General features: G+C 40.4%; 1 protein-coding gene across 3 annotated transcripts; it reads left to right on the top strand.

Moving 5' to 3' along the window:
* The first annotated feature begins 225 nt into the window (after positions 1-225).
* On the top strand, positions 226-27,023 carry IQCE (IQ motif containing E). 3 transcript variants are annotated; one of them, XM_021539678.3, is made up of 23 exons: positions 226-379; positions 2,053-2,100; positions 2,717-2,759; positions 3,715-3,855; positions 4,148-4,279; positions 5,241-5,311; positions 5,875-5,988; positions 6,587-6,637; positions 7,147-7,217; positions 7,431-7,503; positions 7,914-7,963; positions 10,511-10,668; positions 11,117-11,172; positions 11,481-11,683; positions 12,487-12,591; positions 13,336-13,438; positions 15,627-15,722; positions 15,933-15,956; positions 16,835-16,930; positions 17,951-18,078; positions 18,771-18,886; positions 23,027-23,115; positions 26,621-27,023. In XM_021539678.3, the coding sequence occupies exons 1-23, from the start codon at positions 338-340 to the stop codon at positions 26,627-26,629; spliced, it is 2,019 nt and encodes a 672-aa protein (XP_021395353.3). In that variant the 5' UTR covers positions 226-337; the 3' UTR covers positions 26,630-27,023. The 3 variants fall into 3 exon arrangements, 2 of the variants coding, with proteins under 2 accessions (XP_021395353.3, XP_021395352.3); XM_021539677.3 differs by having other exon boundaries at positions 23,027-23,143; XR_013340859.1 differs by lacking the exons at positions 23,027-23,115; positions 26,621-27,023 and having other exon boundaries at positions 228-379; positions 16,839-16,930; positions 18,771-18,874.
* Positions 27,024-27,842: the final 819 nt, after the last annotated feature.

Genomic DNA, 27,842 nt, shown 5'->3' with positions numbered 1-27,842 from the left:
CCCCGGCTTTCTCAGGCAGAAGCTCCCGTCCTGGCAGTGGGGCAAAGCCCTCGCAGAGGCCGCTCCGCCGCCCGCCGGGGTTTCGCTCCCCGCGGGGCCGCTTGGTGTCACCCGCGCTCCGCGGCCAGGCCGAGCCCTCCCCCGGCACTGCCCGCAGGCGCGCCGCCGCTCTGCGCATGCGTCCCCGGCGCGGGCCGCGGGCGGTTGCCATGGTTACCGCGACCCGGAAGTGCCGCCGGGGGGCGATGGCCGCCCCCAGGCCCGGGCCGGCAGCCTCGGCCCGAGGGGGCCCCCGCGGCCCCGCCGCCCCGTGAGGCCTCCCCTCTCCTCTCCCACCATGGCCCTGGGGGCCGGCGAGGCGGCCGCGGAGGGGGAGCTGGTAAGGAGTGAGCGGCGGGGAGGAGGAGAAGGCCCCGGGTCTAGGCCTGCTTCGGCCCGGGCTCGGCTCAGGGAACGCTCCGGCGCGGCCGGGGCAAAACTTTGGGGCACCCCCGGGCTTGGCAGGCCGGCCAGACGGGGGCTCGGAGGGGGAGTGGGATGGCTTCTGCCTTCTCCAGCCCGCGGGACTCTGGGCTCTGCCTGTGGCTGCCCCGCAGCACGGCACAGACGTGAGAAAATCTGAAGCTGTGCTAAGGATGGTTTAGGTTGAACGTTAGGAAGAATTTCTTCAGAGAAAGTGATTAGATATTGGAAAAGGCTGCTCAGGGAATTGGTGGATTTACCATCCCTGGAGGTGTTTAAAAGAAAGAATGCTGGACATGGCACTCGGTGCCATGGTCTGGTTGGCAAGGTGGTGTCGGGTCAGAGGTTGGACTCGGTGATCTTAGAGGGCTTTTCCAACCTAGATAATTCTGTGATTCTCTGTTGGCATTTGTTTCCCTCCCCTCAGCAGGGAGCTGGAGGTTTTGAGCCCCTTTGGGAGCCCCCAGGTTCTGTTGTTGCCTGGTGCTGAAGGTTACCAAGCAATAGTGCTGGGGCTGTCACTGCATCTTTGTATTCTGGCCAATGTTTAGTTGTTACCATTTATCAAAGCTGGGCACTCTGCACATTGTCTGATTCCAAACATGATAGCTGCAGTTAGGGAGAGAGATATTTCAGAATGAGACGCCGTAAAATAACAAAATTAATCAGTGTGCTGCAAGGAGCATTGCCTCAGGAAATGAAAAACTGCATGGCCTGGTGTGTGAGGACACATCCCTGCCTGCTCTCAGCCAGCATGGCAGGCTCTTTAACCTGCTCTGTTGTCTGTCCTTGCTCCTGTTCTGCCAGCCAGGGTTTCCAAAAGTACTTCATCCCCTCCCCTGCCTCTTACAGACACTGATCAGCATCTGTCCAAAGATTGGTGCTGAGTGCCACAGAGTCAGCAGCAAGTGGAAAAGTTCTTTCTGTGAGGGCAGCATCCAGATAATTTGGAAGCTAAGTGGAAATTTTCCTTCATCTGTGGATGTGCTTGTATTTGAGAGGGAGAGAAATCTGTCATCTTCCTTGCATTTGGGGTTTCTTCCCTTGGCCTGAGCACGTTTCCATTCCAATACAGGAACTGAACAATCCCATAGCATAGCAAGGGTAGCACAGGTGAGGGAGGAGGGGTAGAGCTGAGCGAGTTGCAGCTTAAATGGTGGAGAAATTCATGCAGAGGCAGCTGCAGGTTCAGCTGGTGCAATGCCAAGTCTCTGTGACTCTAGGGCAAAGTGTCCCTGCTCATGGCACAGGGCTTGAAACTGGATGATCTTTAAGGTCTCTTTCAACCCAAAGCATTCTGTGATGGTTCATTTCTGAAGTGACTTTCACAATATCTCAAAACTATTTCTATTAGAGCAAATGATGCTGGCTGCAAGAACCCCACCATCTTCCAGTGGCTTTAGTGTTTTTGGAAAATGGCTTATTTTTGTCTTAAACAATTGACATTTTAGCAATGCAATGGAAGAGAAACAGAGGCTTTGCTCACAGTTTGAATTTATTGTGCTCCAGCTCTGTTGAACTGTTGAAGTTTCCTGGATGTGTATTGCAAGCAGTTGTTCAGTAGCAAATGTCCTGTCTTGTGTTTCCCAGGGAGATGAGAGCCTGTCTGTGATAACCTGTGAGTCAGACACAGCCATGGTGAGTTTGGATTAAAGCCCCAAAACCCCTCTGGAGTTTCTGCTCATCTGTGTGGTGCCTCCTGCTCACCAAGCACCCCTCAGAAAGGAGAGTGAACAGTGGCACTGCAGTGGGCTTGAGTCACAAACCTCTCATTTCAGGTGTAATTCTGGCTTCCACATTCTCAGCACTGGGGCTGCAGATGATGTTTGCTTTATTTTGCTGTTCTATCGAGTTGAGGGCTTCAGTAATCCTTTTAGAGATTACTTAAGGTTTAATGGAATTGAATAATTCCTTTAACTAAAAGGTTCTACAGATCAGCCTCTACTCTGGGATCATCTTGAATTTGATGCTACTCATGTTCTCATGCTTGTTCATGTTCTGAGCAAGAATTGGTAATTTATCTGTATAATCAGACTTCAGTTGGCACCACCTTAATTCTGGTCACCATTGCTGTGCCCAAATCTGCATATGCTTAATGTTATTATTTTTCTTTTTTATAGAAAAGGTTTTGTCTTATTAGAACAAAGGATCTTCATAGAAAATGGGAAACTGAAGGCAATTTTGAGATTATGTGATGAAATCTTAACAGCTGTGTATTTTCAATACAGAAAAAAAATATCCATTTCTCTTTCAGAAGTTAAAGAAAAAGATATTTCACAAGCCTCCAAAGTCACCAAGTAAGTGTTCCAAAACTTTTTATTCTTCAATTGCAAAACCTGGTATGTCTGTGGGATACAGGAACTGGGAACTTTATTTGAGACAACATCTTGTTATTCTCTTCAGAAATATTCATTGCTGTGTGCAGAGCACACCTGTTTGAGATCTGTAACCTGTGAAGTCCAGCTTGTATAGAATAAAATATTGATATTTATGTGTTTGTTTTAAATCTTGATTCTCCAGCATAATCTGCTTTTTTCTCATGCCCTGCCTTCTGATGGCAACCATTCTGAATTTGTTTTTCTCCTTGTCTTTTTGGAGAAATCCTGTTACTTGTTGTGTAGAGAGACTCTGGAATTACTGGAGCTCTCTACCATCCAATCATAGATTTCTGTGTGTGGATTTAGTGATTCTCTGTTTCATTTGTTGTGATGGGTTGCTTTGGTTTTTTTTTTGTTTTTTTTTTTTTTTTCACAGTACAATGTTGTTATTATTATTAGATCCACAGTTTTAACATTGGGTTTGTCCTTTATTTCTGGGGTTTATGTTTTTTTGCTATGCTTTCCCATTTACCTTCCTTCACAGGCTTCTAATGAATGTTTCAAAGAAGGCTTTACCCTAAAGTGTTGTTTGTAACAACATTTAGATGTGCAGGTATCTTAAAGATACCTAAACAAACTGTACACATAAATATTTCCACATGTGTTGAGTCATACTGCTGTCACTCTGCCTTTTTCTAAGTCTCTTCATTTTTTTGGAACTGTATTTTTTTATTTACAGTGGAGTTCTTTGGGTTTTGGGGGCTTGTTATGTGCCTGTTCCATTGCTCTGTGTAAGCCAATATGGAATATGCTGTTAAATTCTGTTTTTACAAGTAACAGGATTGAGTCTGGAAACTTTGAAGAACAAGACAACAAGAATTTTAGTAACCTTGAGCTTTTGAAGGCAGCACTGAAATATTTTCTTTTGCTTTAGAGTCTCCCTACAGCTCAAGCACACAACTGTATCCTAAAAAAGCTGCAGCTTGGAGATCTCTGCAGGGAACAAGCAGTGCTTGCTTTGAGAATGCAGCTGTTGAAAACCCAAGGCACATGTGGCTGGGATTTCTGAAGCAAGGTATTAGTATAGAAATATTGTTTGCATTTATGGATAAAATGCATTGTTGTGGACAGCTTAACATATAAACTATTAAAAAAAGATTTGTCTTTGATTAAAGGTTATGCAGGAATTAATTTCACTCTTATTTATTTGGGTGGTTGGAATTATCTGATATTGAGCATTGGCATTTATAGAGGGAATAATTAACAGCATCTGGAGCTTTCCATGTTGCATTTGTTCAGAATAATTCCAGAAATTTAATTCACAATTATCCCTGATTTTTGCATTTTTGTTCCATTTCTCTTGGCAGGAACGAGCCATGCTCTGAAATCAGATGTTGACACGGGGCATATGCGAGGAAATGTTTCCAGTAGCACTCCAGAATATTTGAAGGAGGCTCTAGGAATGAAAAAACCAAAACATGCTCGTTCTCCCAGTAATGGTAAGCTCTATAATGGTGTGGTAGATAAAATGGAATTATTTTTTCCCCTCTAAAAACACACATTGCTTAAGAAAAGCAAGAGCCATTTTAGTTTACTAAAATACGTGTGTGAAAATATGATCAATGAGATACTTTTTGAGATTCCTAAATTGGTTAAGGCAGGGATTTCCAATTTTTTTGAGCAATGAATCACTGTTAGCTTTCAAAACTTTTGCAAATTGCCATGCATTTGCAGCTGAAAATGTTGCAAATATAATATGGTTCAATGGGACAGCTGTAGACAATTTATTGTGGCTTCAAAACATAGTTTAGGAACCATTGATAGAAACCATCTGCTTGCCTGAAATTCTATGTAATTGACTCCTTTTACTTCTTCTCTAGAAAGTGTTTTATCATGTGGTTGTGACATTAAAATCAAATGAGTTTTATGAGAAGAGCAAACTTTCAAAGTTTTATTCTGCTTTTCTTAAAGGAGAACTCTAAACTTTAGAATTCCACTTCCATTTAAAATGACACCTATACATTTACCGGTGATACAAAATTTCTGGCAACTTTACAGGATGATACATATTTGTGCATATTAAGCATAAATAGAAAAATGTATTCTAGACATATTTTATAAACCTTTTGTAAATAATGGATTTATTGGGATGAGAAGACTGCAGTCTTCTGTGAAATTTGTATCTTTCTTCAGGTGGATATTTTAATATAGCACCAGAGAAGAGAAGTAATTAGGAAAAAATTGGCTGCAAAATCTAGCAGAAGTTTCATACAGTAACACTTACATTTCACCTCCCTTTCTAAAATTAATTTCCTTGTTGATTTTTCTTCTTCGAAGAAAGGAAAAAGACCTAGTTTCCACTTTGGTGCTGTTCTAGATATTTCTCTTTATCTGCAAAGTTTCTGGTTGGTTAAAAATACCTCTTTTGGATCTACTTATTTTACATACCCCTTTCTGTAGGCTACATTCCTGGAACTCCTGACTACAAAGAGAAAGAAGATATGTATGATGAAATTATAGAACTGAAAAAGGTACAGTTTCTCTGATATTTACAGGAAAAGTCTTGGCATTGCTCCTTCCTGTGCATGTCCTGGCCTTAATGATCCAGAATACTTTAGTTTCTACAACTAGGGGCAACCACCACATTTTTTGCATTTGTAATGTAGGGCTAAACTAAAACTTATGTCTGTCTAAGACAAATTCACTGTGGTGATATGGTTAGAGTTCTCTCTAGAGGCTGGTGCACTGTATGAAGGGTGAGGACCGGGCTTGTTGAGCTCTGGGGTTACGTATAGACAAATACCTTGGCTGTAGTTGATTGTTTGTGTAAGCCTGCCTTTCTGTAAGACCTTTTCCTTTTATCTTCCCTCTGTCTCCTCCCTAAGCTGTCCTGTCCTGGTGTCTGCCCTGGTCCAGTGTGATGGTTTTGTGTTTTGGCTGTTCTGTCCTCTTTTTTCATGTCATCTTTACCATTGTAATTGGATTGGTTTTGACATCAAAATGTGTTTCCATTCCATTCCATGTGTTTCCATAGGAAAAACTCTGGTTTCTCCTATTTCTGAAATGTGGTTAAGATTCTTCTTCCCTCTTTTAGACAATACAAGCTCAGAAGAATGAGGGAGACAGAATGAAGACAAAGCTCCGTCGACTGGAAGAGGAGAACAATAGAAAGGATAAACAGATTGAACAACTGCTGGATCCTTCCAGGGTGGGTATTTCTTGGGGGGATAAAAGTGGGGCAAAAGAGTAGAAGTTTATAGAGTGGTGACTCCTAGGAGTGATGAGCTGGAATATGAGAGGTGGTGTAAAGGGATTTCTGGTCTGTGGATCTCAGATCAGCAGTCCAGCTCAGTTCAAAGGCAGATGATGCCATGCACTACAAATAAGTTCATTTAGTACAAATACCTTTAATTTCTGAAGGTAAAATAAAAATGCTGTCTCATTAGGAGCCCACTCTCTGAATATTTTGCCTGAGAGTAGAAAGGAGTTAACCTCTTTCAGAGTGATGCATTCATGCAGTCCTGAGACCTGACCAGGAGGCAGAAGAGCAGCCTTGTCAGGCCCTGACAAGAAACATTTGTGGTTGTGGTCAGACTTGAATCTTACTGAATTTCTTGTGGCTGTCACTGTGTGCAGGCCTACATCTTGGGAGAAATGTGCTAATAGAAAGTTAAGGGCATAAGGAGTTCAGAATTTCAGCTGTTGGACTGTGGATTGAGCAGGTTGGAAACTTCTGTGGAAAGAGCCAGCAGTAGAATAAAGTAGTTATTGTGACCAGAGTTGGTCACTTGCTTTTTCTGTTGCAGGGCTCTGAGCTGGCTCGAGCTTGGTCAGAAAAGAAGACTGATAATGGACAGGTAAGAGTTTCTTCATCACTTCCTGCTTTCATTTGTCCTTTTTCCTCTTGCTAAGGTGAAACAATACTACAAAATAAAATTAGGTCAGGAAGAATAATCAGTTAGGTAATCACATAACCTATTATCTCTGTTAGCAGCTAAGGAGTTAGTAATAAAGATCTAGAATTAACTTTTTTTTTTGGGAGCTTTCTTTGTCATTGCCTTGAGTCTGTTTAGGCAGCATTCTCCCTATTGTTTGCTGCTTTGATGTTGGCAAGGTAGTGGGCAATGTTTTTATTTTATGGTTGTATACCCATATTCTTAAACTCATAATGAAATCCAGCATCTGATTTCATCAGTGTTCTCTTTTTCACAGGGTAGCAGATGTGTATGATTTACTAAGTACTGAAATATGTAGAAATAAGTATATCTGATTGGGTACAATTTATAAAGACAGGGCAGACAGGAATAGAACTTCTGTGAAGAGATAGATTATTCAAGGACTCATGAGCTCTTTGTTCTTTCTGTAGGTGGCTACTGGATTAAAGCAGAAGATTGTCAAGCTTGAAGAGCAGTGCAAGGAGAAAGACAACACAATTAAGTATGACTTTGAGGGGGCAGGGGGTAGAGGATTAGCTAATAAAGAGAATTGCAAATCCATGTTATTTTTCATTTGTGTTCTATTCCTTAAGACATTTTAATAAACTCCCAAGAACGTATTGGCAATTATAAACAAAAAAAAAATTATGAACCATCAGCTTGCAGTGTCTTTGCTGATCTGACTGGATTCTTTTTTGTATTATTCTATTTTCAGTGAATTCCAAGAAGACGTGAAAACCAGTAGTTTGGAAGAAGTGAGGTTAGCCATGGAAACCTACTATGAAGAGGTATGTCTGGCAGGTCCTTCGGTGTGCATGCAGAACAGGAAGCTGGCCAATTGTTGAGTCAAAGTGGAAATGGAATGTTTAAGATAAGTTTCTTGTGCCTTAACAGCACCTGTCATTGGTTGCAGGTTTTCATAGTTATTCTCACAGCTCCAGCTGTATGTACTGAAAAAATATTTTCCTTCAATAAGTTGAGTGTGTTAATGAAAAAGGGCAAATAAAGAACCCACTGTACATCCATAAGTGTAATGTTGAGATGAAAGCAAATTTAACAGCAGCCTGATTTTCAGTGATGGCATCATTAACTCTGCCACTACCCAAAGAGTCTTATTCTGATTTTCACCTAATGAACAAATGTGTTTCTGTGGAAGCTGACATTGCTAATGCTCCTTAATGGAATCTGTATTTCACAGGTTCATCGCCTCCAGCTCCTCCTGGCCAAGTCTGAGACTATAAGGAAAAAGTATGTTTAATTCTTCTGATGCAAATGTTTGCATGCATGTGTTTGACACATCAGTCGAGTCCTGCTTTAACTGATGGAAAACTACTACATGGGAACAGTTTTTGTCATTTAGATTGCTGGATTTGCTTTTTTGGTACTGCTTTAGTTGGCTTCACAGCCTTGAAATATGTCTTAGTCACATTTTTTTGCTTGTAGATAGATCATTTTGTGGATCTGGAAAAATACCATAGCTATTTAAAAAGTACAGGATAGCACTGAAAATTTATCTCTGTTACATCTTCCCTCATAATCACACCTATCCTGGCATTACTGGTAATTGAAACAAACTCCCTGGATGTTTGGCATTTCACACTTGAGTCAGTTCTGTATCTTGCTCTAGAGTGTGTGCTGCAAAGAAAATATTCTTGGAGAAAACATTATTTTCCTTTGGTACAGAGACACAGACAAGGAAACTGTGTCAGAGAAGCTTGTGCAAGTGCTTGTCACTGGTGGGCGAGTGTGGGCATGGTGGTGAGGGTGAACAGTTCATAGAGGCAATAAAAGTCAAAGCATTAAAGCACAAGACAGAGCTCCACTAAGAGAAATTAAAAGCATAACTGCAACTGAGTGTTATTTGAGCTGAAAAAACGTAAGAGTGTCTTGTAGGACAGTAAAATACGTTACCACACCACTTCAAAATATACTTGACCTCCTGGTGTTAAGTACAGACAACTGCCTTAACATTGAGTGTAATTATTTAGATTGATAGAAACATGTGAGAGCTCTTTAGGGTCATAATTTATTCTGCTTGTGTTCCCTAATTCACTGTCATTTGTGGATTGAAAACTGCAATTTGTTTTGTCACTTAAAAAAAAAAAAAAAGTATTTTGGCTCAGGTCTGCAGTGACCAGCCTCTCGAGGCTCTAAGCCATCACACCTAATTTATTTACAGGTAAAAATGAGTCACCAGGTCTCTTCCTTGTCCTCATTTGTTCATAGCTTCAAAAAGTGGTGGTCAGGGCAGTCTCTCTCCATTACAAGACTGTCAGTCTCTGCTGGAGAGGCTGGGCAATGACATAATAAATCATGTTGAAGGTCAGGACTCTGGCATATTGAAAGAATTGTTTGAGAGTGTTTCTTTCATGATGCCTGTCTCTGTTAGTTCTGGCTGAAGTGAATGGCATTTGGCTTCTCTTTTTCAGTGTTAATACTGAAGTCTGGTTATATGTATGTGAAACTGTAGTGTCCAGTTTTAGCTAGAAACTAACTTTTGAAGCCCTCAAAATGGATTGAAATAGATTTCATTTTGGGTTTAGATAAGCCTAAAATAATGCCACTGAGTAGTATGGTTATGGTTTCTATCATTCCTGTCACTAACCCATTTTAACGGTGTGTTGTGTTATGTTTTTTACTCTTTTTTTCCCTCCTGTCTGGGACAGCTGTGTGGATAGTCATCCATAACATCTGGACAACCTTGTTTGTTTTTTTCTTAATTTCCTTTTAATTTCTAAAAAGGAGATCAGCTAAAAATTCAGCCTTTTTCGATATGCTAACTGTAGGCTATCTCCCCTTTTACCTTATAATTATTCCAGTGGATAGGATGTAAGATTCCTTTCACAAACTGTTCTGTGGTTGTCACTGACAGTGGCATTTGTGCAAAACGAAGTGTATCAGTTATTTCAGGCCTTTATTTCCAAAAGTAAGTTTTTAAGAATTTTCTCATAGCAATAAAGAAAATATATTTCATCTCACTAAGAGTCTGTTTTGTGAACAAATGTTACAACTTCGCACATCAAGAAGCTCAGATTTCTTCCCCCCTTTATTAGAAAAAAATTAAAAATCCCTGTTGTATATTTAAAGTCATTTTAACACATAACAGGCTTTCCCATTTCTGACGCTTTTCATTTCCATATTAGCTGTATTCTTCAAATCTGTTTCAGATCTCTCTGGGGTTTATAGAACAAGGATAATTTCTTTTACAGTAGAGCACCATTTCCAGTTGTCTGAAAATACACTTGGGTGTTGGATTTATTTGGGAGCTATTTAATCTCTCTCCCAATCTCAATGTTTGCTAGTGAACAAAAGCCATTCAGAGCCTGCAGGCTGGCTCTCTGTGCTGGACAGTTTTTTTTTGAGGAGTCTCACAGTTGGCTGATGAGTTTTCTAAATCAGGATCACAGAATGCTGGTAAAGCATTATAAGGTTACTTAACCAAAAAAAACAGAAAATAAGAAAAATAATATTCATACAAGTGTCTTTGTTGATTCATAAATGGAACAGAGTGGGGGAGGAAGTAAAAGTAATAAATGAATTTTTAATATTTCAAATTTTTTGACACAAATTGAAATAATTGTGGAAGTCCTGAGCAAGATGATCTTTGCATGCTTTTCCAGAAAAGAATAGGTAACTCCCCAAGTAAAAAAAACATTGAGAAATGTTTTTATGGGGGAATTGAACCTGTCAACTCAGCCATCTGACTTGTATAGTGAAGCTGCTCCACTCTTTTTAATGCTGCTTCTTTGTTCTCTGCTTTTAAGTTAACTTTCTGGTTTTGATCCCTTTTCCAAGTGCAGAGGGCAGAGACACCCAGAAAAGGCTGAAGGCCCTGAATGCTGCTGTGCTGAGGCTGTCCAGGAACATCAGGGACATGCAGGCTGAGAATCGCAGGCTGAAGGAGGACCTGGATCATGTGCTGAACGCTTCCACTCCTCACAGTAAAACAAAAAGTATGTGCTGGAAAATCAGTGAACATGGGGGAAGGGATTTGGGTACATCTGAAAGATGTGTGACAGCAGGACCCTACAAAGGTAGAAATAAGGGAGTTATTACAAGGTGAAGATTCAGGGGTAGCAAAGTTGGAATGAAAACTTTCTTTCAGGAGTGTCTGATTTCTCCAGTCAGATCTGTGTTTCCTCTGTTATTATCCCTGAGAATTGTAAACTGGAATTGGTAGAGGAAACTGAAAACTGGTGAACGTGAGTGGCCTATATTGATTTCAGGGTTAATGGTTTAGAAGTCAAATATTTGAAACCCATTCTCATTTTTTCATTGGTAGATATTTAAAGTTGACATTCAGAGATCTTTAAATGGTCTTTTGATAGAAGTTTCAAAAAGCAAGAACAATGTTGCCCCATGGATGAAGTTACATGTTTAAAGCTTTGTTATTGTATTTAGATTATAGTGAGTGGAGCAGACAGAGGCTGGTGAGGAAGATTTTGGATCTAGAAAAAGTAAGTGGTCATAGCTAAGTGGCTTTCTTACCTGTCTGGGAGCAGAAAATGCAGAACCACTGTCTTGTGCTCTTGGCATGTTGTCATTCAATGCTCAGCCCTGTGCCTTCTGCCTCACACATAACCTGCTGCCTGTAGCATGAGCCCTCCCTCCCTGTTTTCTTCTATCACACTTGATAGATAGAGATGCACATTTTAGAATTAACCTCCATTTGATCTTTTCTTGTGGCCTAAATAAAATAATTTTACGCTAAATTTAATTTTGTTTTTGTGTGTGTGTGTTTTCCATGTAAATTTACCCTACTTAGAAACTGTGTGCCATGAAGAGCAGCAGGGTGTCCTTAGCTGACACTGAGGCATCACAAGTGCTTGCTGTGTCACCTTCACATTCTGTGGACCTGGATCTTCCATCATCCCAACATTTAGGTGAGGAATGCTGTCGCCTCCAAAGGCTGGTGAAGAAACTGAAGAATGATAGGAAGGCTCTTCAGAATCTCCTGCTCACTAAAGAGTAAGTGTGACTCCTTGTCTGGGATGTTCTTCTGCAGGTGTGAAGTATTTCATCATTTCTGATCCTGGTATGAAATGATGTAATAATAAGTAACTCACATTTTCAACTAGAATATTAATTTTGAGAATCCCTTCAGTTTTTATTTCAAAAGCTTCTTTCTAGTCCTACTTGCTTCATAATACTACACTGAAGAAGAAAAGCCAGAGGATGGAAAATGAGAATTTCTGCTTGTTTCCAGCACATTTTTCAAGGCTTATTTTTCTGCCAACCATGCTGAAAACCCTTTGAAGGGTTATATGTTTATGCAGCATTTCTTGTTTGTATTGTGCTGTAAAAATTTGTGTGTATGGTTTTTGGTTTTTTTTTTCCCATGTTTTGTCCTGATCTCCCAATTCTCCATTTAAACCTGCCTTCTGCCCAGGAATGCTCTGTGACTTCTGTCCTCCCCATAAGTGGTTGATTTGCAGTTTGTATTGCCTGGAGTGTTTGGTGTGTCAGGGCCTTGGGGCAGGTTAATCTGAGCACTCTGAGCAGGGACATGCCCACATGGAGGTGTGATGGTGACACTCTGCCTCCTGTGTCACCTCTGAACAAAAATGCACAGTGAAAGCACATGAGGAGGGGTTTTGCTCCTCAGCAATAGGTACTTGCACTTTTGTTTTGTTTGAAAGGAAAAATTAAACATTCAGTTACTTCACAAATTTGAAAAAACCCAACTGATTCAGAAATTTAAAGAAAAAACTACTACTTTGTGGAACTATGAATGTTTTAGGTATCACTGAGATTTCCTTGTACCTTTGTAGATTAGATATCAAGCACTTGCTTGAGGCTAAGGCTGAAGTGGAGCTGGAGCTGCAGAAGTGGCAGAGAAAGATGGAAGAAAAAAGCACAGAAGAGCAGACGTTAAGGTAAAGCATTTTGTATTAATAGATCCTTTTGGAACCCCACAAAAAAATCTCTTCAAATGTAATTCTCTTTTGAAGTGGCTCAAATTGTGTAGGAGTTCATCTGAACTGCAAGAAGCTGGGGATTCTTTTAAGCAGAAGTGTTTGGAGGGATGGAGTAAGTTACTAGGGGAAGACCTATAGAGTGCTTTTAGAGGAGGTGGAAGACTTAAGTAGTGCAGTAAAAATAAGACCTAAATTATAATAAAAAGCCATAAGATAAATGTAAAAAGCTTTTATGTTGGGCTCAGTAATTTTTTCTCTAGGAAAATATTGTACTCTCTTTACCTTAGCCTGTTTCTAGACCACTGCCTCTGTGTCACTCCAGTTACTCCTTGTATTCTATACAACTGTAAGTGATAATCCTGTGCAAGGGGCACAAAAAATAATTTCAATATTGTTTTTTGAGAAAGGACTTTGACAAATATAAAACTGTAGCAGATCAAAATAGATTAATAATAGTATCAAGGCTACCACAGTAACCTTAAGACTTCTTAGTTTTAACATAAGGCTCTGCTATCACAGATTGAGAATTGATGTTATGTGTCTGTTACTATGAGAACAGGTATCATCCTGAGCAGTTCTCTCTTTGGCCTTAAAAAACAAACCCAAAGTAATCAAGTGTTGTGAATTAGGTTCAGTATTTTCAAAGCAGGGTCAACAGAAAGTTTCTATAAGCTATAAATATCTTTGCTTTTCCAATAATAGTGAGGAAACCCAGAACCTGACACAGAAAGTAGGGAAACTGGAGTTGAAGCTGGAGGAGGAGAAAACACAGATGGCAGAAGATACAGTGGAAAATCTTAGTAAGGTACAGCTACATTTTTGTTTGTGTTTTTCTTTTTTCCTTGTGCCTGATATAGATTTCAAATGGAGCTGGTAGTCTGAAGAGTTGTCAGCTTTGTTTTTTCAGAGATGCATCAAATCTTATAGTAGAGATAATGATGGTTAACTCCCAATATTTGTTGGAAATAAGTTATTTCAATAATTAACACTGCAACTTGGGGAGTTTTTTGAAGCTGTTCTGTTAGTAATCCTCTGCATTGCTGTTGCTTTTTTTCTTGCTCAGTGTAATATTGCAAAAGACTTAAAATACTAAGTGTTTGGGGCTTTTCTCAATTCTTAAAAAATCAAAAAAATTCTGGTTACTTTTATCTTCTTACAGCATCTGAGGCCATTGCCTAATTTCAGTTTGATTTTGTAGAAGGAGGGAGGTTTTGTAGGGTTAACAGTCAGATAAAGAATGGAGACACAGGTAAATGTGGTCCCTGGCAGACTGGCAAAAGATAAAAATCCCCTTTCAGTGTTTTTTCTGCTGGCCAGGTGGTCACTTAGGGCACAAGAGCTCTCCAGTCAGAAAATACTCACTTGCTTTTCTGTTAGGATGGAAGTGAGGTGGTTTTTCATGGGAAGATTTACAGGATGTAGAGCACTCATCATCATGGAAATTGAGGGGGTTTAATTCTGCTGCTGGTGGAACATAATATTTAGGTCAAGAATTATGGAAGATGTCAATACAATAAGTGGACTTCACTTCCAAGTGAAGTTTTCCTAGAGCTGAGGTATTCTATCTAATAAATATATTTGTGCATCTGTTAGTCCTGGACAGTATTAAGTGTGACTTTGGAATCAGTTTGTGGTTTTGTAAAATATGTCTGAATTTGATATCTCTGCAATCTTCTGTCCCTCTTCCAGGTGAGGTAATTGGCCAGCAGAGATGGATGGGCACTGACAGAGCTGCATTCAGAGGCACTGTGGCCATGTTAATCTCATTTCACTAAATACTACTTGGAAATTATTACTGGGGATTTTGATTTGCACTTAAAAATAAATAGACCCTGAAATACATGTTGTAAAAAGTACTAATAAAAATGTCCAGTGGCTTAAGAGGGTTCTGCTTTCTGATATACTGTGTCATTCTGTCGATTCTTTTCTGTGTGTTACAGGCTCATAGATGCTAGAGGATGTTTTGAATACCAAATAACTGGAGTCTTTAAAAACAGCCAGCAAACAGCTCCCTTTTCCCTCTGCAGACTATATATATTCTTGGCCAGTAGCCATTCATTTATTTAAATGTTCCCATTATTTGTAATTATCACTAAGTTCCTACCAATTTCTCATTTTAATAGTAGGTTGTCATTTTTAATATGACATGATCCATTTGCTAAACTTAAGCCTGGAGCTTGGCAGGTTTAGGTTATAAATAAATTCTTTTCACAGAATCAAGAGGTTTTTTCAGAGTCTATAAAATCTCTTGTTCCTCTAGTTAAAATTTTACACCAACAAATTAAATTAGTCTTTTAAACTTGCACTTAACTTTTGTTTGGCATATGAGGTATGACAAGTAGGGTGGTATAATTAGGGATCTAAAAGATCAAATGGTGAGAGGTGGAATATGCAACCACACCTCGGGAGAAATTATTGGAACAAATTCTTGTTTTATTCTTGGTTTCTTCATTTTTCCTCTAATTAATTTCATTAAGATAGAAGAGTAGATTTATGCCAACTTACACAAGCTTGGTGTCATACATGGCCAGCTCTCAGTAAACTTAGAGAGATGACTATGGGGCAACAGTTGCCATGATGAGGCATAAGAGACCTCCCTGGTTAATTAATGCTTGTCTTTCCTGGAGAAGAACTGCAAAATCAGATAACCTGATTTTTGTTCTCAGTCTGTTTCTAACATACAAATTATTTCTGAGCACAAAGCAGTGAGTTAGGAGTGCCTTAGCAATGCACAGAAAAACAGGAGTGTGTGCAAATGGAAACTTTTCCATTCCCATGCCCTGCTGAGGCCTGAGAGGGGGCAGGGATGTGTTTCAGAGTCATCTCCATGATGAGTTTGAACGCGAGCAGGGTTCAGAACTAAGAGTTTCCTCTTGAACTTCCCCCTGCCCTGCAGCAGGATGAGCTCTGGTGCTGATTTTCCTGAGTCATTTGTAATCTGTTCCCTCACAGCTCTGTCTTTCCTGTGCTAACTTAGAGATTCTCCTTTGCAGGCTCCTCCAGTCTGCACAGTTACAGACAAAGAAAATCACAGGAAAGAACAAGCAGCCAAAATTATCCAGAGATACTGGAAGAGGTACAAAACCAAGGTGAGATTCTCCTATCAGGGGACAGCTAGGACATCCCCCTCTGAATCTTACTCTTGTTTTAGCATCTTGAAAGATTATGTTGTTTGAGTTTGGCAGGGATTGGGACAGGTATTTTCTGTGTCTTTCAATTATTGGGGAAAATTTGGCAAATCTTTATTAGCTAAAACGTGTATGTATTTGTAGCATTAACATGTGCATTTTTCATTTCAGAAAGAAGAAATTGCTCTGCATGAGGTAAGTGTGTTTATGACACCCAACCAAACAGTACAACAGATTTGATTTGTATCAAAGGGCAAACAGCCAATACAATATTTGTTCTTCAGACTGGCTATAATCTTCCTTCTGACATCCTGATTTTGTTGCATGTATTTTGTCAGAGGTCTCAAATTTTTGGTCTCAAATTTTCCATAGTTGGTACCTTCTGCAAGGTGAAAGCTTCTGAAAATTCTGAACAAAATCTGATACCAACAGACAGGAAAGTTTTTCTGAATGAGATAATTCTAATCCTGATTTGATTTTAATTATGATGAGTCTTAAGAAAGATTTTAAATAGGATTTAAAGCTTTTGCTAAGGAGAAATGTCTGTGAGAATTATGAAGATAATGAAAAGTTTGTCACACAAAGTCATTTATTGATGAATATTTTGCAGAAGGGTTTTAATTAAACTGCTTTTTTCAAATAGCACAATGTAGCATCTTACCTTTATTTTCTTCCAGAACATTAAAATAAATTTGAATTTATTCTAACCATGTGACACAAACATGCTGTTCTAAATGCTTTTTTTTTATTATAACCCAGTAAAATCTGTGAGGGGAGTGGAAGGCCTTGCATTCAGTGCAATCACCACAAGGTCTGCCAGGCTTGGCTTGGTTTCTGATTGCAGCAGAGCATCTCAGAGCCCTCTGGGTAGCCAGAATGCAATGTGGGCATGGCAGCATGGTGCAGTGTTGGTGAAATTCAGGCTGCTGCTGGCAGCTAGAACTTCACTGACATTTGATAGGATCAGTCCTGAGCACCTCCCAGATGGAATTTAGCCCCAGAGCTGACCCTGGAGGTGCAGTGTCTGTGGGTTATCTTTCAGAGGAGCTAATGGCCACTTCTCTCCATGGCAGGCAGTGGTTCTGCTCCAGGCAGCCTTCAGAGGACATTTATCTCGACAGAAAGTGCTGCTGCATGCTGGGGTGCCTGATGCAAAGTCTCTCACCGAGGTAATTGTGGGGACAGATGGGTATCCCAGCATCACTCTGTGTTTATCTTGCACTGTAAAGGACTTTACTTCCAGGCTTAATTTGTTGAATCACCTGGTGATTGTTTTAATGTGCTGGTTGGCAACACCACTGTAATTCTAGAAAGATACTGAGCTCATTCCCTGGCTTTCCATCTTCCTTTCTGTAGTTCACACTTTTTCTTAGAAGTAAAGCTGTAACTTCTCAGTTTTGTGGCTTGTAACACTGACTCTTTTTTTCCCCTGGTTCTCCCATCAGATAGTACACCCTAAGTCTTTAATTTGGAGTGCTGTTCAAAACTTTACCCGCTCTTAAGGGTTCACTACTCAATCACCAAAACTTTGTTCATCAAAGTTCAGCAAGGAGAATCTGGAAAACATCTTTTATTGGATTGAAAAGCAAAGGAGTCTTGGTGAAGCATGCTCAACCCAAGACTTGGTGTCCTTTCTTATGTCCAGCTTGCTCCAGATTTTTTAGTTCCGAGTATGAAAAAATTTCCTTACCAATTAAACATTCAGTTTCTGTAAATCATTTGCCAGGTTATACAAATATCCTTTGGACCTTTAGCAGGTTATAGTTAATTTGTAATTCTCCATCCAGGTTGTCCATCTGATTGCACTTTCTATGCTCTTTGATTCTGGTAAACTGGCCCAATGTAGGAGGACTGAATACTTGGCTTGATACAAGCAGAAAATAAATCCATTATGAAGGTTGTCTTACCTCCTTCATCTTCAAAAGGTTTCCTTCCTGGAAAATAAATGGAATTTTCCTTGCAGGTGTCTGCTCTTTCATTAATTGAATGCTGATGCTTCAAAGCTTATATGATGATCAGATTTGCATTTCCTGCTGATTTAGTCTTACAGAACCTTAAAAACTGCAGACCAAAAGATGGGGATGTTTGTTCTACTGCCAGTTTCACAATCAAGAAGATTGTGAAAGGTTCTGTCGAGCTTCTGTGCAATCTGTAAAAGGTCAATTTTCTTTAATCTGATTGCTTTGCAGAACTCCTGCCTGTCCTCCATGTCAGACTCCTTGAGTTCTTCTGATTGCAAGGAGAGAGATGAGATTGTGACATTCATCCAGTCCATTTTCAGGGCTCACTTAGCACGTACAGAGCTACTTCAAGAGAGGTAAGCCAGGAGTAGATACTTCTGCAACATGCAATAGCAAAATCATTTTTATTACAGGAGAGGAGTATTTTTTTAAATAGAGTTTTAGTGTGGGTCCCTTGGCAGAAAAGGAAAACAAGGCCAATGTTACAAAAAAGACAAGGGAGAGCTTGTTCCTGAGAAGATTCAAAAGATGTGCAACTAAAAGGAGCTTTGTGACAGCAGGAGTCTTCCCATATCCTGCTGCATGTTGTCTTCCATAGCAGTGGGTGAAAGTAAAGTGAAATAATCACTCTTTGGGACAGAAAGGTTACTATTGTTATCACAGAGATTGCTGATATGTTTGCTTAATGTGTGAATCTGAAGCCCTGACATGTGCAGGTGAAGGGTTATGTGGGGGAAGAAGAGGGAGAAGCTAAAATGCCATCAAGTCATTTAGCTCAGGCAGGGTGCAGGGATTTGATTACTGCTTAGGTTTATGGTGACTCTGTCTTGAAAAATACTTCCTTTCTCTCCAGGGTTTACTGCTCTGAAAGTTTTTAATGTTAGCTGCCATGGTTACAAGGAGAGTTACATGGCTGTCAGCTCTGTTTAGTGTCTGGGTTCACTTCTGCAGGTGATAGAGCAGTGACACAAGAAACTTTTCAGCACAGCCTGTGAAGAGAGACTGCAAACACTGTTCTGTGCCTCATGCTCTGAGTGTCTCTTTGCAGGTCCTCTGTGCCCAGTGCCCCCAGTGGGAAAGCTGATCCTGCAGTTCCCATCACAGAGGAGAAACCAGGCTCAGCAGCACCCCAGAGACCTTCAGTCCTCACATCTCCTCTTCCTGGTAATCTCCCTCCCCTGTGTTCAAAAGTCTGGGTGTTTTGAGTGGGTGCATGCAGTTATATAGAGAACATCTGCATGTGCACACACATGTGCATCCTTGTACTCCATGTGGGTGGCTTCATTTGGTGACATGTTGCTTCTACTGGCACGTGCAGTTCCCTACATAAAAAATAAAAGCTCTGACAGTCTCAGCACCAGCTTCTTCACAGTGCTTTGTCTGTTTGTCCCAGCTGTGGTTTGGAAAGTCTCTCTGGTGTAAGTGGTAATTATTGAGGGAACATGGTGTTCCCCTGTATTGCCTCTCTGCTTCCTTTTCAGCTCTGTAGCTGGAGTATGGTACTTCCCATCACATTTTGGGCCCTTAGCCATAGACAAGCTGAGAGCATTTGCACCAGCCTGACTTAGTTTCAGCAGAAGATAGACATCTGCTAGAAAGAGCCATCCTAGGCAGCCATGTGCATTTGGTCATGGTGTTTTCAGCAGTCTTCAGTTGCTGCAGTAGGGGGAAAAATGAAGTCCTGGATAACCTTGCCAGCAAGTACTGCTGTAATACAAACTGAGAAAATCTGTCATTTTCATGGCTCTTGTGCCATTTGGTTTTCTTCTTGGATTCCTTATTGCTGTTTGTGAGAAGATGGAGTTAAAGCCAAAGAGGCTTTTAGGAAGATGTTAGAAGTACTGAGTAAGAAAGGCAAAACAATGCTGCAGATAAGACAGCCTTAGACATGCAGCTTCAAAGGAGTTAAATTGAAAAGGGCTGGTTCTGTCCACAGTGGAATGTTTTAGGCTTTTATGGACCAGTTGGGGAAAAAAGGAGCAACTTTGAGTGTGACCTGAGAAACACTGGCTCAGTTTTTTTGTCAATGAAAAGCTCTCAGTCCCTGCAGGCTTGCTCTGAGACAGAGAATGCTGTAAGCAGTGAGGCTGTTTCTCTAAGACAAGAGGTGGGGAATAAGCCAGATTTGCAGGGCTTGTGAAAACAGAGGTAACACTTCAGTGGAAGAAAATGTGTTTAAGAAATTTCACTGTGTTCCATATTCAGAGGCATGTTCTACTTTGTGAAGGAGTAGGTAGGACTTGCTTCTGAAGATGTTTGAGTTTTGAGTGACTTTAATTATGTCTGGTGATAGTATCCATGAAAAAATAGTGCTGCAGCACCTGGTTTTGCCTGAGCTCTGCTGTCGTAGTCATTATTGGCGTGCTCACTCTAAAGCCAGGGTAAACCAGTTGTGAAATTCTACTCAAAGAGAAAGAATCCCTTAAATGCTAAGTCCTTCTAAGACCCACAGAGGAGTGTAAGATGAGGCAAGTCCAATAAACCCAGTCATATGAGTACCAGCAGAGCATAGTCATTGTCTAGCTATGAAGTCTCCTAAGCTAAGTTTTATTGCAGATTATGATGACAAGTTGATGAGTGAAGAAGGTCTGGAATAGTTTATACTGGAAGAGAGACAGAGGAAACCCTTTCAAACTTTCTTCCTTGCAGTCCTTTCCTGGTGAATATCAAAAAGGAGTGACTGGGAGCGGACCAGGTTTTGTTTGCTGCTGATTTTATCAATGTGGGAGATGTTTTCAGATTCTGGGATGAGGAGAGAATGTATCCAGGTGGTTTGTGGAGAGGCACACTGGGGATGTGCTTCTGTAACTGCACAGATGCCCCAAAGACTGCCTGGCACTGAGCTTTCTGAAGCATTAGGTCCTGGTACATGGGAGTGTTTAACCAAAATCTCCCAAAAAATTAATTAGGAGAAACCTCCTAAAGGAAGGAGAGCGTCCTGGTGTAAATGCAGCCCCTCAGGGATCTGTTTGATTTTTTGCCATGTGGATTTATGTAGCTTAAACTAAAGTTAACTAAAAGTCCACGCCATTCTGAGCTCATGACTGATAGAAAAATCCACTGGCAAAATTGGGGTTTGATGATAAATTGGGATTTCAGTGGTCTTCCTGCAGCTTGGAAAAGATGTGAAACAAGGAGCTTGTTGAGCAGCTGAGTGATTTAAAAGCAATCAAATTCTTACAGCTTTAAATCATGCAACTGTTGAACAAGTTCTTTCTTCATTTGTCCCAAGTCTAGACTTGCATTTCATGACCTCTGGGTCTTAAAATGATCTTGAGCTTTCAGACAATATCTGTATTGCAATAAATCATTTCAGTTCACTACCCCTTTTGGCATTATTTTAAGAACAATGGGGAAGACGAAAATGTGTTTTAAAAAACCTTATACATCTGCTAGAATGAATGGATATAATCCTGGTGTAGCATTGTTTGCATCAGGTTGAATGTCTCTATTTTCTAGGAAAAGAGAAAAATTTTTTTAAGTGTATTATTGAGTGCTGCTTTGCTTGTCTTCAGGACCTGGAGATTTTATAAAGCCATTTCTGCTGTTTCCCATGAAATGAAAGAGACATCAACAATTCAGCCTGTGAAATTTGATGTTGTGTTTTGTTTTGTTCTGTCAGGGGAGTGACTGGAAGGAAGAATATGTTCTATACATGCACAGCAATCTTGATTAAGGGCAGTGCTTCCCTTTGCATATTACTGACCACTCTGGCTCCAACTGTTAACTTCATTTCAGGCTTTTTTGGAATCCTAATGAATTTACATACAACCCTTAACTCATATCAGTGCTTAGCCATCACAAGCACCAAGATAAAGTTGAAGTTAAACTGAAAATGAGGGCAAGAAAATCTCATATTTTCTTGAGAGCAGGATATAATCAAGGGTGATTTGGATAATATTAAGCTATTTCCTGTATAATATATTTATTCTTAGAGTTGCTTCTTCTGGTTATCATGCTTGGTTTTGGCAGTTCCCTTTTCTCCTCCATATCACCAGTGCTACTATCTCATAAATGTCCCTGAAAAACTCTGACATTGTTTGTTGACTGGTGCAGATAAGATTTTCACTTAACTAGAAAATTATGTGTTTCCTTGCACTTTAGGCTGAGGTCAATGTAATGTAATGGCCTCCCTGCATCCCCCTTGCCATTCACAGACTCTGTCACTCTTTTCCTATCCCTGGGCCAGTTGTGGTCCCTTTTCTTTATTCCATCTTCCACTTTCTCTGTATGCCTGCTCTTCCATACCAGGATATTTTTTTTCCTGTGCCAGGAGTCTCTTATTTCACTACAAGATCCATGGAAGGTCTGTTCTCCCTGCATAATATTCTTTGTGTGCCTTCCAGTTCAGGTCAAAACCTCAGGCTGTAGCTTCTTGCCTGTTTCCTCTTTCTACCACAGGTTGTCTTGATTTGTTTTCTTCTCTGGGAGAGTCTTTTCAGAGAATTTATGTTTGAAACTGAAAAATAAGTGGAGCTGAGAAAGAATATTGTGCTAGAAGGTATTAATAGCTGAGGGGAGGATATTGTGCTGGAAGGTATTAATAGCAGTCATCATTTAGTTCCTACATCTCTTGCACAGGGGTTATAAGCTGCTGGTGCTGCTCTTCCTGTGTCAGGGACTTTGTATATATTCATTTTATGCCTCTGATTCTCCAGTGTTTACTGGAATCATCAGGAATATCTGTTCACAACCTGAACTTTAAATATTGGAATGGTTGATATGCATAGAAACACATCCAGGAAAATAGCAAAGAAACAATTTTTTTAAAAGGGGGAAAACTCAATGGTGTGTGCTCACTGTTTTTATTGTCATTAGAGTAGAACAGCATGTAAACAATATTTTGGGTGTTTTACATGTATAAGGGTTAAAGACTGTGACTGAGAGCTTCTACCTTTTTTCCCTTTGTTCCATCTATATCTGAGTCAGGTTCTCATTGTGACCTCTTTGTGTAGCTTAAGCTTGGGTCAATTTTTCCTTTTATGGCCATTTAATAAATATTTGGTTTTCACCTGCAATGGCTTCAGTATCAAATGGCTTTACTTGGTATGTGTGTAACCCCTTGCAAAGATTTAAAAGCAGTAAGAGAACTCATGCATGGTCAGTGTGTCAGCTCAACCCTTGCTGTGCACTGTGGCTCATTAAAGAGGAGCAGAAATAGCTCCATGCACAAAAACATCAGAGTCAGCCATCAATGGATGACTCCAAGTAAGCTGGGAAACTTCCTGGCTCAGAGAATTGCCCCAAGGGTTTGTTTTGGTCAGTGCTGTTTGCTGATGACCTTTTTTGCTGGAATCATTTCAGACAGGTCCTGCTCTGCTCCCTGTGTGCCCCTGGACGAGGCTCACTCCGAGGACTCTGATGATGATGTTGTTGTCCCTCCCTTGCTGCAGGTGAAGAAAAGCTACACCCACTTCTAAGGTTTGCTAACAGCCTCTGTTGGGCTTGGATTATTTGGTTCACCAACAAAACTATTTGTACCAAGATCAAGCATCTTAAAGATGGAAAAAGGGGGAATATCAACACCTTTTTAATGGCAATTCACCTGATTTCAGCCACAAATGAGTAATTCTTTGATGTGTTGTCTCTGCAGACTTTATGGCTAAAAGCCACTGACTGACTGTTAGCCTTACCCTCCTGGTATACAGAGAGTTTGGATTTAAAAACTCAACCAAAACACTTCCATGCTTTTAATGAGGATTATAAATTCAGTTGCCAAATTGAAATGAAAGCAATTATGCCTTAAGATATTTAATTCCAAGCAAAGTTTTGTTTCAGGTCAACTAAAAGAATTTGTTTAATCAGAAAATGGTAAATGACATAACTCTAGTTTTTAGCCCGTGTATGCAAAGGGTACAACTGGTATTTGTTATCTGTGCTTTACTATTTAAAATTTTTACTGTATCATATTTTAATATCTTTTTAAAAATTTTACACTGAACATTTAAAGTCTGTGCAGACCTTGTAAAGGCTTTTAGAAAGCCATTTCTTTGCTATAGGGCTATTCTAGGCCCACTGTATTAGTTGGGTTTTCTTATTTATTGACCTTTTCCTCTGTGTGTATGATTATATGTGTAGTACTGTTTTGTGTTGAAATGTCTGATGACATATTCAGCTTTTGGGATTTGTCAGGGCAGGTGTGTCATAGCATCAGTGTGCTGTGAAGGGATATTCTTGTGAGTGTTTTTTCTGCTTAAAAGGTCACAAATTATGTGTGTTTTTCATGGTCAACTTTTAATGTGTAAAAATACTTGACACAGGAGATGGAACTGCCTGGAATGCTCACCTGGCTACATTGCTCATATCTAATCCAGGCAGTTTGGATTGGGAGCAGAAGTGGTAGGTTGGATTATAACAGAAATTAGTGCTGCATCCAGAAAAAAGCACTCACAGTGTAATTATCCATGGAAAGACCAAAGGCCTGATGGGCTGCTGAGGATTTCATCAGAGGGGGAATTTCCAGGGCTTCTCTGCAAACTGTACTTTTTGACTGGATAGTTCCTACTGTTGCACTGACATCCTTCAAAGACATTGAAACGTGTGTGGGTTTTTTAAGGTGAGCTAGATAAATCATGATACTTACTGGAAGGGGAAATTAATTTTACAAGCATGTGGTGAAGGTTTTCTGGAAACACCAATGGTTTCTTTGTCATCAAAGAGTAATAAAGTCTCCTGTAAACAGAAAGCACACTCTAAAATATAAGATTTTTATCACCTTTTCTAAATTAAAAATCAGTCACCACTGTTTCTCAGAATACCAATAAGTCAGGGCTGTCTTAGCTCTGTGATTTCAATGAAGACTATCTGAGGCTTATCATAGTTTGTGCCAGTACTTAGAGCCAAAGAGGAAACTGGATGGCTGCAGCACAATGCAGCTGATTTCATTTAATGCCATCGGTGGAAATGCTGCCTGTGCTATTTCCAAAGGCAGTTTTGGGAGCTCTCCATACCCAAAGCAGTCTGAAGAATGTCATTTGAACTCCAACTGGGTATATTTTTCCTGCTGGTGCTTTGGTCACATGACTGTCATCTGCAGGAAGGATAAAAAAATATACATAAAAAAAAAAGGATAGAATCCTTTGGTAGAAGCTGGGATATGTTTCCTTCTTTTTCTGGAAGTCACATGAAGAAGAAGGGTTATTTTGCTAAATGGAAGCAGTGCTGTACTGAGTTGTTGTGTATAATATTTCAGGTCTGTAACTGTGACTCTGTCATGGATCTCTCCAGAGGGTAACCAGAGATGAGGCCTGACACATTAAAGGGAGAGTGTGTAAAGTGTCAGGACCAAGGCTGATACCAAATACCTGCCTGGCTGTCATCCTATAGGGAGATACTGGGGCAGCAAATGCAATAAAGAAAACATTCTTTTACTTTACTGTGCTGTACTGAGCAATATGACAGTATTAGGAAATTGATACAGAGCAGAAAGTCTTGTGTTTGAGCTGAGCATGTGGCCAGCAGCTGTCTATAGACAAATTCTGGGATTAATGGGAGATTGGAGTTTGGGATGACCCAGACCCAGGCAGAAACCAGAGTGAAAAGGAGCAAGCGTTCTCTGGGGTGACTCAGAATGTGTCTAAAACTTTCTAAATTTGGGGATGCTATCTCCCAGCTATCAAAGATCTGATACTAACCTTGAGATGGCCTTCAAACTCATACCTTACTTTGGAAGGTAATTATGTGTTCACTACATATCAGGAGTTTGGTGTGCTACAATAGGAAGAGAAGCCTGCACAGTGTTAGCCTTAGGTGTTGTTCTGTTGTCCACTGTGATGGAATGTGTTGGAGTGAGTGGTGATTGACACTAGGTTTGGTTCTGTGGTTATCCATCTTCCTATAAATTTTCCCATGGGAAGAAATGTGGCACAAAGAAGGACGAAAAAGTCAATTTTTTAATAAATGGCATTTTTCCTCAACAGGGAGCCGAGGACAGTAAAAATCAGTGTGGCTCAAATCTGCCAAGATAGGCCCTGTACAAACACACTGTTTCTGAAAAACACCTCTGTAGAAAACCCTGGAAACCTAGTGGGGGTGTCAAGGTCTTGAAGGAAAATTAAACTCCCCTTTATCCAGTGTAATGTAAAAGCACACTTCCCATTCTATCAATATGGAATAATGTTTCTGACTTAAAACCGTCTGCAGTTTGCAGCAGTGTTAGTTAGAAATTGTGTGTGAGTGCAGAGATCTGACTTTAATGGGATCTTATCTCTCTTGATCTCTTTTTGCCCTTAAGTGCCTTTGCCTGTAAATCTTTACTGAGGCATCAAGACCTGAAAAACTGTATTGTTTCCTGCATAGCTCTAAAAATAATCCCTGCACAGGCAACTTCTAATGTAGTCAAAATGGAAAAGGATTAATCTTGGCATATGAGAGCACCATTAATTTTTATGATCCTTTTAATATTTAGAACTGTTCAAGTATTTTATATAATTTATTTTGGGATCTTTGAAAAGCTAAAATAATTGCAATGAATTGTCTTTGAACTGTTGAATTTTGAAATAAAGTTTATAACCAAATATTTATGTGTTTCTTCTGCTACTGCTGTATTTGCATTGCCCCTCTGGCCTCTGCTGCACACTCCTGTTTTCTCTTTGCACCTGGGCTGACCTTTTATCCCTGATTTCCTGAGTGGACAGTAACAAGATAACTGAAACATGTAAGGTGTGGAATTTCTTTTCTTCTAGTGCAGATGCAAGGTTTTCCCATTGAGAATGAGCAGTGTTCCTGACCAAAACCTGGTGGAACTGAAAGAGTTGATGGGTTTTTGCTTTAAACACTGGTTTGGCAGCAGCTGAGGGAGAGCAGGAGACTACAGAGTTCAACAATTTACTGACACTGGGTTATTGTTGCTGTTTGTGAAGCTCTGGAATGAGCTAGGACATGTGCATTCCTTTCCAGGTCCACTGAAAAAAGCCTTTAAGGACTCCCTAAAGAAGCCTTCTGCTGGTTGATGGAAATTGAAGACCCTTTTAACTGCTGTGAAAACATGGGAATCCTGCAGTCATCCTCCTGTCAAGCAGAGTCCTTGGTGTAGGACTACAACAGCTACGAGAGTACAAGATGAGACAGTCTTTGTTGGATGATTTTATTAATTAAATTTTGCTCTTTTTTATTCTTTCCTCTCAGCTCTACTGGCATATTCTCTGCATTTCTTATGAGAAACTTCAGTTTTAAATCTTAAACACCAGAGGTAATCCATGAGGCATGAATGGAAAAATTTGGTATTATTTCTTGGAGCAGACTGGTCTTGAATTTAGTTGAAAGCAATTAAACATTCACACTTACTTATATTAAGCCATAATTTGTCTTCAGCTGAAGTTGGAATGCCCTTGATTCTTGCAAGCTTTACAGCATCTCTCTGTGGTAGGTTTGTCAGCTAATGAATTGCTTGCCTCATACAAACTTTTTAAGGGGAGAAAAAAAGTTTCATTCAATGGGCATCATTAAGAGCTGCAAAGAGCAAAATTTCCATGTTAGACTTCAGGATATTAGGGAAGGATTTTCAGGCATGGTTGGTGGTCAGGTGCTGCATCAGTTCCTCTGTTTCCTTCTGTTTGCTGAAGTGCTGCTGTGCTGGTGGAGGCAGCACTGACATCCCTTCCCAATGCCTGCCTGGTTTTGGTGAGTTTGGCATGCTGGTTACACGTGTTTGTATAATAATGTGGTGTTCAGTAACCACTGCTGCTGTGCTCAAGGAACAGCCTGGAACAGCAAGAGCTGCTGTGAATTCTCAGGGATTCACTCTGCTCTCATCCACTGATGAAGCTGCACCCTGCTCCCTTTGCCCCTCCCTGTGCCTGGCCTTCCCAATTACCCTTTTCAAATCTGAGCACTTGGACTCCCCCTGCTCTCCAGGACAGTGTTTGTGTTGTTCCCCTCACCAGAGCTGTGTCTGAAGCAATGTCCCAGCTCAAGGTGTTGCTCAGGCTGTCCCAGCTCCCCTCTCCTGGGGAGGGTTTTGCCTCAGGGCTTCTATTGCTGGTAGTGTGAACAGAGCTTTCATAAAATCATGATGCTCAAAATGGTCTGGGAAGAAGCAGGAGGGACATCATGTCCATTGCCAAGGGCTGTCTTCCCTCCCTCATTGTCAGCCAGACAACCCCACACCTGGATCTCATTC

The sequence above is a fragment of the Lonchura striata genome, chromosome 16, assembly GCF_046129695.1.
Source record: "Lonchura striata isolate bLonStr1 chromosome 16, bLonStr1.mat, whole genome shotgun sequence".
NCBI classification, from domain to species: Eukaryota; Metazoa; Chordata; class Aves; order Passeriformes; family Estrildidae; genus Lonchura; species Lonchura striata.
Note: the sequence above shows the minus strand (reverse complement) of the source record. Positions and strands in the feature narration are given on the sequence as shown.